The 16,000-nt window shown below is 43.0% G+C and overlaps 1 protein-coding gene across 2 annotated transcripts in view; it reads right to left on the bottom strand.

The window, feature by feature from the left end:
* Nucleotides 1-16,000, bottom strand: part of LYRM1 (LYR motif containing 1) — a 66,485-nt gene that overhangs the window by 10,574 nt on the left and 39,911 nt on the right. For both annotated transcript variants that reach the window (XM_078774201.1, XM_068110654.2), the window contains exon 3: nucleotides 7,794-7,854. In XM_078774201.1, coding sequence (XP_078630327.1) covers nucleotides 7,794-7,854 — 61 coding nt within the window. The remainder of the gene's footprint in view (nucleotides 1-7,793; nucleotides 7,855-16,000) is intronic.

Below are 16,000 nucleotides of genomic sequence, written 5' to 3'. Positions count from 1 at the left end.
GATCCTTGAAAGTGATGTAAACTGATATCGAACTCAATTCATGGACAGTACTGTGTTAAACTTCTGTACGTTTTCCAGAAGTATCTCTTTATTTTGCACATTAGCCAAAATTTTTTTTAACAAAAACAAAAGTTAAATTACGACTGGGATTACGGACAGTAAAATTACAGTTCAGTACTTCGTGTAACCCCCACGAGCATTCAGGAGAGCACGTACACGTTGAGGCATGCTGTTCACGAGATTTGCCAAGGTTTGGACAGGAATCGCTTGCCATGCAGTGACAATAGCCTGCTGCAATTCACGCACAGAGGTCGGCTGCTGGTCCAAGTGGTCGATTTGACGCGTTAATTCTGCCCACAAGTTCTCTATCGGATTCATATCCGGGGACATGGCAGGCCACTCCATATGCTCTACACCACGGTCAGCATGAAAGTGTTGGATCATGCGAGCACGATGAGGCCGTGCATTGTCATCTTGGAAGACAAAGTTTCCTCGAAAGGCTGCACGAGCAAATGGAAGCAATGTTTCTTCCAGAATGGCCCTGTACTTGAACTGGTTCAGGTTTCCATTCAGAACAACCAGGTCAGTTTTGCTCCCTGCATGAAAAGCAGCCCAAACGGTCACCCCACCACCTCCAGCTTGGACTCTTGGCACTACACAATCTTTGTTGTAGGCTTCATGCACTTGGGTGCGTACTCGGACGCGGCCATCTTGACGATAGACCAGAAATCCAGACTCGTCACTGAAGATCACGTGATTCCAGTGTCCTGGCTGCCATTGACGGTGCTCTCTGGCCCACTGCAATCAGCGCTGGCGGTGTTGTCTGGTCAGGCGTGGCTTTCTCAGGGGACGCCTGGCACGATAGCCTGCTTGAACCAGTCGTTGGTTGACTAGCCTTCTGGATACAGGCACATTTGTCAGTTGCTGCCACTCAGCCCTAAGCCGATTAGCTGACTTGGTACGGCCATTGCGGACTAACCGGTGCAGCTGGCGATCATCCCTCCTTGTGGTTCTGCGGGGACGTCCTGGCCTCGGTATTGGAGTAGGGACACCCCTCTGAGCATTTCGTTTCAGGATCTTTGACACCTGACCTTGAGTGATGCCATACTGCCGAGCAATAGCACGCTGTTTCATGCCGTAATTTCGTAAAGCCACCACTCCATGACAAACAGCATTGTCGAGTTGACAGACCATCTCCAGAGGAAGCGACAATAACTTTTGGAGACGTGCAGCAATTGTTTTCCACTAATACAGAACGCAACAACCCTTGTATACCCGACTGTGAAGCCAATCATCAAATGCACCTGTCCGTACATTTTGCCATGCCACCTGTGATATAATCCTGTTGTTGACTTCTTGCTGCGACAGACAATCAGTGACATGGTTCTTTTAACAAATAAATCACCAAAGTGTAAAAGAAACTCACCAGATTGATATACTGAGTTAAGAAAGTAAACCCAAGTCAAGAAAAAAAAAAAATTCCATATTAAATGCCAAGTCTGTATTTTAACTTCCAGTACGTTTACAGTCACTATGAAGGGATTAGTGTGACGATTAGATTTACTATAATATTAACGTTACCTTATCATTATTTCGAAAATGATATTACTATCAAAAAACTGAGGCTAATTCCTGACTTCCTCGGTTATTAATATTAGTGCCGAACACCGCTCATCATTGATCATGAACCATACACCGCTTCAATCCACTAACTTTGTATTCATGACATTGGGATTAAAGTATTATGGTTATATTTACTATATTATTATTATTATTACTATTACGAAAATGATACTACTGAAACGATACACTACTGTATTAAGAAACCTGGGCTTAATTTGTCCGTCTCTATATCATAATCAATATCAATGTCTCTATATCAGAAAAAATGCGTAGAAAACGATTCGCTATGTTAAAAAATTCAAAAAGTGTCCCACGTATCAGTTTTATGCAAATTTATGCAAATTAGTGTCGCCATTACAGAAAAATACAATTTTCACTATATCTCAACCAATACTGCAGATAACTGCACAAATAAGATATCTAGACCCATTTTGAGGGTCAACGATCATGATTAAACAATTCTTGAAGTGACCAGATGTCTCCATGACGTCATAATATGCAAATTAGGGCCGCCATTAGCGAAAAATAATTTTTTTGGCATATCTTGGCCAATATTCCACATAACGCACAAATAAAGTCCCTAAACCCATGTTTTGAGGGTCACAGAACTTGGAAAAAAAAGGAACAAAACAAACAAGCAAAAAATAGTTGTGTTTCATAAAATTTTGATAGGATTAGGTTGCATAAGTTGCATCAGATGACTTAGGCTGAGCTTAGGGTCCTATTTAATAGGTAGGTCAGCGATTCACGATTTGGGGGTGATTTTTAGAAACTTATTTGGCCGAGTAAATTTAGGCCTACAAATCTGTACTTAATACTTATACGTACGTTTTCTTTTAAATTCCAGGTAAGCAATGACGAAAGACTAATGCACACTGTATTGTCATCATGCCCAAAAGAAAACGTGAGCAAAAAGATTCTGCAGTCTCTGAGCACTCTGCCAACATGCATCCTTCATGTGCCATCCATATCTGATAATGGTAGTTTTACACCCCTCAGTACAGTTAAAGGAACTGCAAGTGAAAAATTACAGCAGCTTCATAAGATCCGGGACCGACGTCTCCGCCAATCACATGAGTCCCCATATCGCATGCAATCAGTGTGCCATCAGATACCTGCAATCCTTCCTGATGATCTGGAAGGTGTTGGGTATCACCGTCGGTGTTATCAGCGCTTTACTGCTAACCTCAATCTGCTGGGAGATGATACACAACCAGAAGCATCAACTTCGCAGAGGAATCACTCCCCTCGTAGATTGTCTTCCGGTGGACCCATCTTCCCACCAGAGTGCATTTTCTGTGACAAAGAAGAGATTAAAGGTGGAAACCGCAAAACTGAGCGACCTGAAGTCTTCTCATCTTGGAAGAACAAAGAAAATGCATGGGAGCAAATTGAATCACGGGCCGAGAAAATGGGTCTGGTTCAACTTCATCGACGAGTGAAAGGCAAAGACCTCTTTACTGTTGAGGCCAAACATCATCCATCATGCTGAAGATCTTTCCGCACAGCATTTGCCAACTACGAGCGCAGGGTTCATAAAGCCGAAGAAGCAAATAGTACCGAGCATGCTCGCATGTCAGCCGCCTACCAGAAAGCATTTGTCGCACTACTGGAGCACATTCAAACTCATGTCGTCCAAAACAATGAGATCTTACAGTTATCTTTGTTGCGCTTGCTCTGTCGAAGAATTGAAAAGGAATGGATATGAGAACTCAAACTATCGCTCTGTGAAACTGCTGAAACGCCTACACAAGGACCCAATCAAAGACCATGTCTCCTTCACAAAGGTCGATCATGACAAAATTGATGCAATTTCATTCTGGCTTGTGTACAGTTCGGAAATAACTGTTTCTGATGCTATTGCACGAGCTCACTCCCGGAAGCGCGGACAAGTACCAAGACGTCGCTCTCCTTCGTTGCAATATTCTACAGGCTTTCAATTAGTCCAAAGACCTTCCGTGGCCCCCAACAGTCGACGACATGGAGCTCACTTCTGAGAAGTTCCTACCTGCTGACCTCATCCGGTTCCTCAGTATGGTTATAGCTGGCAAAGAAGACTTGGAGACGAGCGCAAAGATGAAGCGTCTAGTGTCATCCATTGGGCAAGACCTGTCCCTTGCAGTGTCAGAGGGACAATGGAAATTACCGAAGGATGTGCTTCTCTGTGTGACTGCCAGACATTTGTTCCGAAGCAAGCAACTCACCATGATACTGCACAGGCTTGGCCACTCTGAGAGCTATGATTTTGGTTTAGACTTAGAAACTGCCCTGGATGAATTATCAACACATCTGACACCTCAAATTATGACAGGAGAGGACAACATCGTATTCCACTGTGAGTGGGACAACTTGAATAAAATTACTACGAGTGTACACGGCAGCAACATTGTCAACAGTGCAGGAGGGATCATGATACAGGAAGTGAAACCGGAGTTGGAAAGCCAGATGACGAGAAGAGAATGCTGCCTATCAGCGACAAGTCGCAATGTCAGCGTAGCTTGAAAGTCGACACACCAGAAGTTCTCCCACCCTTGCACTTCACTCACATTGGCCCAAAGTTTCCAGATGGCTCATCATTCAAACCACCTTCAGAGAACGACGCTGTCTATGTAGGATGAACAAGATGCAAGAGTATTATGTGTGGCTCTTAAGCAGGTTTATCAGCAGCAGCGGCAAACAGCCCGTGCCTGGATTAGGGGGCTTCATCTCTGCAACTGGGACTCCCCCACCCAGAAAATAAACAGTGGAGTACTTCACGCTTATCCACCAACTAATCACTGACAATGCTGTTGTTTGTGAACTACTGAAGCGCTCTGAAGAAGCCACGGCTGAAGTGGGTCAGAAGTGGGTCCTAAATACGTGCTCACACACGTGCTCATGATCGCACTGTACAAGCGAGCTCATGAACCCTTCATAGAAAAGCAAAAACCCTACAGTGAAGGACAGGGATGGACGCTGACTGATGAAGGACTGTTGGAACCGGTGTGGTCCTGTGGTCCTGCCCGACCAGCTTCTCTGGTTGATCTACTGGACTGTGGAGATCATGAAGAGGTGGACAGCGAAGATGAGGAAGAAGAAGAGGACGAGTTTGACTTTGATGATTTCATTGAAAGCGAGGATGATGAATGATGAATGTGGTAGAAGTCATTTGGTCAAAAATATAGCACCAATATGGTAAAATTGCCATCAAAAGTCCCTCTTAATGTGTAACGTTGACTGAGATATAGTGACAAATCAAATTCTTGGTATTACAGGCACTTAAGAATTTGCAGGTTAACATGTTACCATGTATACATTTACTTTATCTTTCAGTGCTTTTTGTAATTATCTTTGACCCTCAAAATGGGTCTAGATATCTTATTTGTGCAGTTATCTGCAGTATTAGTTGAGATATAGTGAAAATTGTATTTTTCTGTAATGGCGACACTAATTTGCATAAATTTGCATTAAAATGATATGTGGGACACTTTTCGAATTTTTTAACATATAATAGCTAATCGTTTTCTATGCATTTTTCTGATATAAAGACATTGATTAGAAGTTGATTTCAGGGGGGTGCACAGACCCCCCTTCTACCCACTAGATTAGGTTTGACGATATGTTCGACAAGAACGGCATATAAATCAAATGGCGGTGTGTGGAGAGTCAGCCGCAATACGCCATAATGACATCAGACGTAATCACATCACCCTGTCATGTGACCAGATCCTCAGCTCTGATTGGTATACGTTTGAGAGGACATACATACATACATACATACATACATACATACATACATACATACATACATACGGATGGACAAACACTGTTCTAGACGGTTTTGCCCGATGGGCTACGCCGTAAAAATGCAGTGATGCATTGGGATGTAAAGGTAGTGCACAAAAAAAATGGAAACACCGAGGTAAATGAGGGACACCAAGCAATGCAGGTGTGGCTGATGTGTTAATTAAGCAAACTAGGGAGATACCCGTGCTACACGCGGGTGGGAGGCCAGAAGCAAACAGGCAATGCAGATATGGCGAATGCTAAAGCATGAAACCAATAAATTCCACATTCCCAAAGCCCCTTCAGTCGCACGTCAGACATGGACAGCAAGTTCGTGAAGGACGTCCATGAAAAACGTACCCGTTCGCAAACAAACGGGTACATTCACGTATAGAAACATCGATCGTGGGTCCGTGGTGAATCTGCATATGGCGATCCGCAAAGTTCACGTTCAAAAAGTAGAAACCATCACGGCATGTCGTCATTCACTTGAACTCGATATCTCTTTTTTCATTCCAAACAACATATCTTCAATTAATCACAAAATATACTTTTAACAACATTGTTAATGTTTCCTCAATTGTAAAAACTACCAAATCAACAGTAAAAAGGATTTTGAGCCGATAGCTGTTACGGCTTTGGCAAGATCGATGGAGACAGTGATCTGTTAGCATATTCACCGGCCAAATAGCTTTGTGGAATTCTCTCATGTAGAGATTAAATGTCGTTTGAACTTTGGCCGAGGTCATTATTTACTTTTAATGATGTTTATATACGAATGATGTTTAATGATGTTTATATTGGTTTTGGGTCGTCCTTTCTGCATATCTCGTGGGATTGTAAGTTGGAGAGACGGCCGTGATGGCGGGGAGCGAGGGGTTTGGAATTCTCTCAAGCAGGGATTCAACCCATGTCCTTATAAAAGGTCTTTGTCCGAGGTCACCGAGTTCGATCGGTGCAGCGATCGGTGCAGCCGTTTGTGCGGCACCCAGGAAAACAACATTGTCACCATGAAAACATCGTCACAATGAACGTTATGCGAACGCGAATGTTATGCGGGAGTCCAAACCTGAGAATGCTGGAGACCAAAGCTGAAATTGGGAAAACTAAATAGCCTATTTTACTCCTGGAGATCCCAGGATTGCCCACCCAAAATATCGTTGCGATCGGTTCAGCAGTTTTTACAGTGCCTTCAAACGGACAGACAGACAGACAGACAGACGGACGGACATTTGGTGAATTATAGTAAGATAACATCCCAGCATGCATAGGGTCATGTATATAAATGCTGTACAGGCCTGCTTGCCTGTACCTTGGCTACAAGAGAAGAAACGCCAATGCCCCCATACACAGAGCACGTGTCGTCGCCCAATGGTTTGATGAGCATGACACTAATGTTATCCATATGTCATGGCCTCCTTAGTCACCAGACATGAACCCAATCAGTCACACATGAAAGCCCACAGAATCTTGTTTCTCACAGTCTGAGAGTCCTTTAGGTGCTTTTTTGCAAACTCCAAGCAGGCTTTCATATGTCTGTCACTGAGGAGAGGCTTCCGTCTGGCCACTCTGCCAAAAGGCCAGATCGGTGGAGTGTTGCAGTGATGGTTGTCCTTCTGGAAGTTTCTCCCATCTCCACACAGGATCTCTGGAGCTCAGCCAGAGTGACCATCGGGTTCTTGGTCACCTCTATTACCAAGGCCCTTCTCCCCCAATTGCTCAGTTTGGCCGGGCGGCCAGCTCTAGCAAGAGTCCTGGTTATTCCAAACTTCTTCCATTTAAGAATTATGGAGGCCACTGTGCTCTTGCGAACCTTCAATGCAGCAGAAATTTTTTTGTAGGCTTCCTCAGATCTGTGCCTCGACACAATCCTGTCTCTGAGTTCTGCAGGCAGTTCCTTCGACCTCATGGCTTGGTTTTTGCTCTGATATGCATTGTCAGCTGTGAAACCTTATATAGACAGGTGTGTGCCTTTCCAAATCATGTCCAATCAATTGGATTTACCACAGGTGGACTCCAATCAAGGTGTCGAAACATCTCAAAGATGATGAAGATAAATGGGAGGTGCCTGAGCTAAATTTCAAGTGCCATCGCAAAGGGTATGAATACTTATGTCAATGTGATATTTCAGTTTTGTCTTTTTAATAAATTTGCAAAACTTTCTAAAATCCTGTTTTCTCCTTGCCATTATGGGGTATTGAGTGTAGATTGATGAGGGAAAAAAATGAATTTAAACGATTTCAGCATAAGGCTGCAACATAACAAAATGTGAAAAAAGTGAAGGGGTCTGAATACTTTCTGAATGCACTGTATACTTCAAAAACTGTGAACTTTTGAAAGAACTAACCTTGCAGACAAGTTGGATGAAATTGCCATATTTGGGAAAACAAAATAAAAACACTTACCAAGTTCAATTCTCGTTTCACATTCTTCAATGCAGGATCTGATTTTCCCCAAGTCTTGTAACTGATGAACAAGAGGGCGCAGAGCAAAATGATTTCAAACCAAACACCAGATGTAGTTCATATTATTATAACGTGCAAAGAAGTTATAATGAAACAAACTCAGGGTTGGCACACAGCTCACAATTATTCTGGGAGTGCCACTGAAGACAAATGAATGATTTTTTTCAAAAGGTCAAAGGTCAGCATCATGTAAAATCGCCATTTTTCATCCAATTGACCTGAAATATCAATTTAACATTTCAGCTTTGTCAGCAAATTTTCAACAAAGCTTTATTATGAGAATATGGAGTAAGGCAAAGCAATAATTTGGTCAAAAGGTCAAAGGTCAGCATCACTTAAAATCATCAATTTTCCGATTGACCTGAAATTTTAAGAACTAGCAACGGTACCCGCCCTATGGGCGGGGCTTCAATTGGGAAACCCAAATGAAAAGGCAAAATATCAGAAGGCTTTTTTTATTTTAAACGATTCATATAAACATCTGTTGAATCACATCACATGCAAATCATCAAAATCTAAACAGTACATGGTGCCCATTTTGAAAAAAGATTGAATTCTGCAAAACAGAAGCGGCCGCTGCACATCTTTCTCAGTCGCACGTTTATGTGTGAAGAGTGCGCGCCGAATCTGTAACACGGAAGCGGCCGCTACACCTGTTTCTCAGTCGCTTTGCACACGCTGCCGTGTTACTTCGGAGCCGCACATTTATATAGGAAGAGTTCATCAGGAGTCGATCTACTCTCTCCTGGTACGTAGAATTTCAACAAAAGCCACATCACTGTTCATATCGGTAAATATTATTCCATCGTGTTTGGAAAAACTGGAAAACTGGAAAAATTGGAAAAACAATATAGCCTATTTTACTCCCAGGGGTCCCAGGAATACCCACCCAAAATATCGTTGCGATCGGTTGAGCCAATTTTGCGGTACCTTCGAACGGACAGACGGACATTTGGTGAATTATAGTAAGATTTGCATATTGGGTCACTGAATTGGTTCACGAATCAAAAGCTAGAAACCGATTTTTTTTTTTTATAGTATTCGCTCGCTTGTATTAACAGGAAATTATAGGAGCTCAACACTTCTCATCCACGGACATTTCTCGTATTTTCTATATTTCCGTGAGTCTGATTTGCATCCAGGATGCATTACAGATTTTGCATTAGCAACGGCAGGTTAAAAGTGCCAGGTGAGCAGAACCAAGTCACTCAAAATGCACACACAGCGCATGCAGAAAAGTCCTCATTAACATACCAACACATCCACCAACCCAACACATGCACCAAACCAACACATCCACCAAACCTACACATTCGCCAAACCAACACATGCACCAAACCAACACATGCTCCAAACCAACACATGCACCAAACCAACACATGCACCAAACCAACACATGCACCAAACCAACACATGCACCAAACCAACACATGCACCAAACCAACACATGCACCAAACCAACACATGCACCAAACCAACACATGCACCAAACCAACACATGCTCCAAACCAACACATGCTCCAAACCAACACATCCGCCAAACCAACATATGCGTCAAGCCAACACGTCCGCGAAATGAACACAAGCGCCAAACCAATACGTGCGCCAAACCAACACATCCACCAAACCAACAGATGCGTCAAACCAACACATCCACCAAACCAACATATGCGTCAAACCAACACATGCTCCAAACCAACACATGCTCCAAACCAACACATCCGCCAAACCAACATATGCGTCAAGCCAACACGTCCGCGAAATGAACACAAGCGCCAAACCAATACGTGCGCCAAACCAACACATCCACCAAACCAACATATGCGCCAAACCAACACATCCACCAGACCAACATATGCGTCAAACCAACACATCCACCAAACCAACATATGCGTCAAACCAACACATGCTCCAAACCAACACATGCACCAAATCAATGCATCCGCCAAACCAACACATGCTCCAAACCAACACATCCACCAAACCAACACATGCGCCAAACCAACACATACGTCATTTCGAAAGTCCTGTATTACTCAGATGGAATGTGAAGTAAGTATATCCAAACTTTAACACAGTCAGCCATTTGTAAATGAATTAGGCAAAGTTCTACAGCGTTAATAGTCTCGTCCCAAATTTGGGTAAAGTGGCCCGATAACCATAGTAGTAGTAGACATTACCATAGTAGTAGAAAACCATAGTAGACATTTTTGAGTAGAAGTTGGAAGGAATTTTTTCCCAAAGGATTTTGGGGTGCTGAATTAATTTCTACTGTCTGCCAAACTGAAAAAAGGACAGTTTAAGTTCTTATACACAAGAAAACAAGATGGCCATCACTGAAACTGGACCATTTGTATAAAAGCAGTGTACAATTAATCAGATAAAGGCCTGATACTGTATATTACTTACTTACTTGTTTCCTTTTTATCCAAGCTGAGGCTTGTTTACTTCTTTGACAATGATAAATTACTGCTTTTATTTTATGATTTTCAATGAATGTGATGAAGCTGAAAGTCACAAAAGAAACCTCACTAAAGTTAGACGCTATATGGTGCATACATTTTTTGCCCCACTATTCCACATATAGTAACTTGGTAAACAAGTACAGATACATTAAAAGTACACCGTCCCCATGCCAAATAAATAAATATCATCATCCAGCACGGCACTGCCACACATACAGTGCATTCAGAAAGTATTCAGACCCCTTCATTTTTTTCACATTTTGTTATGTTGCAGCCTTATGCTGAAATCGTTTAAATTCATTTTTTCCCTCATCAATCTACACTCAATACCCCGTAATGACAAAGAGAAAACAGGATTTTCGAAAGTTTTGCAAATTTATTAAAAAGAAAAAACTGAAATATCACATTGACATAATGTGATAGATTGAGTGTAGATTGATGAGGAAAAAAAATGAATTTAAACGATTTCAGCATAAGGCTGCAACATAACAAAATGTGAAAAAAGTGAAGGGGTCTGAATACTTTCTGAATGCACTGTAGAGACGGTATTGGGAGGGAGAGGTGTACAATAATTGATTGATTAATTGCACAATTAAAATCAATAAATGGTAATCGTAAAATAGTTTCTCAATCAATTGGCTGATAGCATACCTCAATTACCAGTGTTTCATCCGAAGCTGGAGCTTTTTGAAATTAAATAAGCCATTAATCACAAATATAAATAACTAATTGATTAATCAATAAATAAATGGGTTTCTCTCATCTCCTCTTCCTGTTCAGGCTGGAGTTCCCCAAGGCAGTGTTCTGGGTCCTGTGCTTTTTCTGGTCTTAATCAATGATCTCTCTGACTCTCTTGAAAATCCTCTCTATCTCTTTGCTGATGACTCCACTCTCTGCTGCTCCATTCCTCATCCCTCAGATCGGCAGTCTGCAGCCTCCTCACTCTCTGCAGACCTGGACAAAATCACAGACTGGGCAAACAAGTGGAACATGTCTTTCAATCCTGACAAATCTCACACTCTTACGATGTCTCTCTGAAAAGACCGACTGGACAACCCTCCCATCTACTTTCTGAATAATCCTCTCCAAGAAGTTCTGTCACTCAAGCTTTTGGGTCTCACTATCTGCCATGATCTTTCCTGGGAAAACCACATTTCAAATCTGGCCTCCAAAGCCAGTCGCCGACTGGGCATCCTCTGTCATGCAAAGTCCTTCCTTGGCACACCTGAGCTCCTCACTACATACAAGGCTTTCATCCGCAGCTCAATGGAATACTGCTCTCCACTCTGGGCTGGTGCTCCTGCCTCACACCTAGCTCGTCTTCACGCTGTTGAAACCAAAGCGTTCAGAATCATTGGAATCTCCCGCGATGAAGCTAACTCCGAGGGCCTTTCACTCACCGCAGGCAGGTTGGTGGTCTTTCCGTCTTCTACCGACTCCTCTCCGGCCTTGCTCCCCCCAGCTCTCTCTGGGCTCTGTCCCCCAAATATTCCTACAGGTCGCACAAGATCTGCCTGCAACCCTCTTATGGTTAAACTGCCAAAATCAAGACTCTCTGCTCACCTTCACTCCTTCATTCCTCTTTTATCCTGCCTCTGGAACAAACTCCCTCAGTCTCTTCAATTCCACTCCTCCCTCCAGGTCTTTAAAACAGCTGTTCACCACCATCTCTTATCTTCCCCCATCCAAAACCTTGATCTTTTCTACCCCCGCTAATTTCACCCCAAATCCACTTTTTTGAAATACCAACTTCTTTCCTGGAAGTCCTTGGTGTCCTTGTGATTTATACTTCTCCCCCCCCCCCTCCTCTCCCCATGCCTCCTCCCCCCAAGCCCTCTCCCTCCCACACATCTCCCGATGCCCCTGCTCTCAAATGTTGTGTTTGTGTGCTCCCCCTTCTCTCCCCATCTTGTCAACCGCTCCCTCTTTTTATATATTTTGTTTGTCTGTTTGATTTGTTTGTGTGATAAATGTTAGCTCTTTCACGAGCCTCGATTCTGTATACAAAAAAAAAAAAAAAAAAATCCTTTATAGCCAAATCACTTGGTCACTGTCGTGTCCAAATATCAGCTTCCTAGCTCAAAAGGTGCCTGTGATTTTGCCCAGAAGAGAAAGAAAATAAATAATTGATCAATAATGAAAATAAATAAATAATAATGGTAAAATAATGAAATTATTCATCAATTGGCTAATAGAATACCTAAACCACCACCGTTTCATCTGAATCTGTAACTTAAAAATCAAACAATTAAATAATTAATCAATTAATTGATTAATCAATAAATCAAAAATACCCTTTACAGACAAATCCCTTGGTCATTATTGTGTCCAAATATCCGCTTCCTAGCTCAAAAGGTGCCTGAGATATCGCCTAGATGAGAAAGGAAATAAATAAGTACTTAATAAATCGATAATAATTAAGTAATTAATTGATTAATCAAAAAACAAAGCATGTCCTCACTATTTATTGTGCCCAAATTTCAGTTTCCTAGCTCAAAGGATGGCTGAGATATCGCCCGGACAAAAAAAGAAAAAAAAGGAAAGAAAACAAACAACCGGAATGAAGACTGAGTACTTCCTTTCGGCACATGTCATCGCCGGGCCCCGACGTCATCCTGTGACTGGAGGTGGAATAGGAAAGGAGCGGTGTACAAAAGATGTTCCTCATTGCATAGCCTTATGCTTATTATCCCACTACAATGAACAATGTCTGTAGTATTTAAATATTTGTGTTTAGACTGTTGACAGTCGCTCATGAAGTAGTGGTCTAATTTAGCCACAAGATAACAAGGACGAAGACGGCTTTCCCACGGTCATTTAACAGAGTTTCAACCTGTTCTCAATGAATGGTCCCGAAGTTCTGAAAAGCATTACAACCACAGATCTAGCCACAAAGGTGATTGAAGATCTGCTGGAAGCTCACAAGAAGGGACACGATTGACTGAACAATTTTGAAGAGGAAAGGCTTCTACCTTGTGCTAAAAGAAAGGCCGAGTTCAGAATTCCTTACTGGGACACATTGATTCAGTTACAGGGAAGGTGAAGTCACTCAAGGCAGAGAGAAAATTGCACCAATGTTTGATCACTGCTGATGAAGCTTGGCGTGATGTCAACGTCTCTGAAGTATTAAAACATGAACTCTTGCCAGTGCCACAGGCTCTAGGAGAAATTAATGGAAGCCCTAGAACTGGGTCAAAGGCAATAATGTCTCAGGTACTTACTGCAGGTATCCCTTGCCCCTCTGTCATTAAAGCTACAGATCATTGTGGGAAGGCATCACTTATTATTGATGGTCAGGCACTAGTCATTGCCATAGGGGAAACCTCAGGGAGCTGCCACCTTTGGGGACCTTGTTGATGTGTTTGTTGGAGTTATTGTACAAAGTTGAGCACCCTGTAGTAGAGTGGATGTAGTATTTCACAGATACTGTGAGACTTCAATCAAAGGTGGTACCAGAAGAAGACATGGTCATGGTTCAGGAGCAATAATAAGACTGAAAGAAGACCTTCCCAGCAAGTCAGTTCGTCAAATTTCTGCCCTGCTAGAGCTGCCCTGGTCAACTGTAAGTGCTGTTATTGTGAAGTGGAAACGTCTAGGAGCAACAACAGCTCAGCCGTGAAGTGATAGGCCACACAAGCTCACAGAATGGGACCGCCAAGTGCTGAAGCACGTAGTGCGTAAAAATCGTCTGTCCTCGGTTGCAACACACACTACCGAGTTCCAAACTGCCTCTGGAAGCAACGCCCGCACAATCACTGTTCATCTTGAGCTTCATGAAATGGGTTTCCATGGCGGAGCAGCCGCACACAAGCCTAAGTTCACCATGCGCATTGCAAAGCGTCGGCTGGAGTGGTGTAAAGCTCCCCACCATTGGACTCTGGAGCAGTGGAAACGCGCTCTCTGGAGTGAAGAATCGCGCTTCACCATCTGGCAGTTCGACGGACGAATTTGGGGTTGGCGGATGCCAGGAGAACGCTACCTGCCTGAATGCATAGTGCCAACTGTAAAGTTTGGTGGAGGAGGAATAATGGTCTGGGGCTGTTTTTCATGGTTCGGGCTCGGCCCGTTAGTTCCAGTGAAGGGAAATCTTAACGCTACAGCATACAAAGACATTCTAGACGATTGTGTGCTTCCAACTTTATGGCAATAGTTTGGGGAAGGCCCTTTCCTGTTCAGCATGACAATGCCCCGGTGCACAAAGCGAAGTCCATACAGAAATGGTTTTGTCGAGATCGGTGTGGAAGAACTTCAGTGGCCTGCACAGAGCCCTGACCTCAACCCCATCGGACACCTTTGGATGAATAGGAACGCCGACTGCGAGCCAGGCCTAATCGCCCAACATCAGTGCCCGACCTCACTAATGCTCTTGTCTGAATGGAAGCAAATCCCCGCAGCAATGTTCCAACATCTAGTGGAAAACCTTCCAAGAAGAGTGGAGGCTGTTATAGCAGCAAAGGGGGGACCACGTCCCACATATTAATGCCCATGATTTTGGAATGAGATGTTTGACGAGCACATACGGGTGTGATGTTCGGTTGTCCACATACTTTTGGCCATGTGTACCTTTTGGTAGACCCTTGTTGGAGATGTGATCGTACCTCGGTTGCACCTATCATCATATCTATCCCTCCAGTTCCAGAATTATGCATGAAACTCATAACCTGCAATTGTAACATAAAGTGCACAAGTACATGCTGTAAGTCTAAAAAGTCCCGTCTTGTGCGCACATCAGCACCTGAAAATGCAGATTCAATGATGACAGTTGTAACAATCTGTACTATAAGAGAGATGCTTGTCTGTCTGTCTGTCTGTGTCACCATTTTTTCTCAGAGATGGCCAAACGGATCTTTGTCAAATAAAAAAAGTTCATCAGTGAAGCCAGGGAGTGTTTTTAGAAAAAGTTGGATTTTAAAATCGCTCTTTGGGGCCTAAGCCTTTGCAGCTCGGTGAAAGGTAATATTAAATGATCCCCGATCCCATTTCTTCGTGTTGTGTTCAGCCCTCACAATTTATTTTTGAAAAACAAGACCGATAGTCAAACAACGGCATAGCCCGGCGTGGGTCTGCTGAGTGGAGGATCTGCTGTCCCCCTGTCATGTGACCAGAACCTCAGCTCTGATTGGTGGACATTTGTGAGGGACATACATACATACACTGGGCTGACAAACAAGCATTGTTCCAGACAGCATTGCCCTATGGTCCTATCCTGAATGGGTCGCCATCACGATGCAGGATACTCAAATAGCTCATTATTTCCAGTAAGCTCGTATTCATTTGCCGACCTCGGAAGGATGACAGGCTGAGTCAACCCACCTGGTGTTATATCAACGGCACAACAGGGGGTCAACAGGTGTATCCTACTCTGGTTGTTTTGAATCTGTATAACTTTATCTACAAGTCTGTTCCACACAGCCCTGTTATGTTAGAAAGTAACAAGCTTATATACCTTTTGGCATTATATATTTTGTATAATGTATCAGGCCATGTTCATACACAGTGCAAGCAACCTACAGGCTTCGCAACACATGTGATTCACACCCAGGGTCATACATCACAAAACAAATGCTCATAATAATGTGATGGTGAGCAGATTGCGATCATCAACTTTTAAGATGTAGAAAACTCTCGTGAGAATGCCAATGGAAGTCTTTACAAATCCATTAAACAGCTGAAAGTGCCTGT

The sequence above is a fragment of the Myxine glutinosa genome, chromosome 3 (assembly GCF_964187855.1).
Source record: "Myxine glutinosa chromosome 3, kmMyxGlut1.1, whole genome shotgun sequence".
NCBI classification, from domain to species: Eukaryota; Metazoa; Chordata; class Myxini; order Myxiniformes; family Myxinidae; genus Myxine; species Myxine glutinosa.
This window is presented reverse-complemented; position numbering and strand designations above follow the sequence as displayed.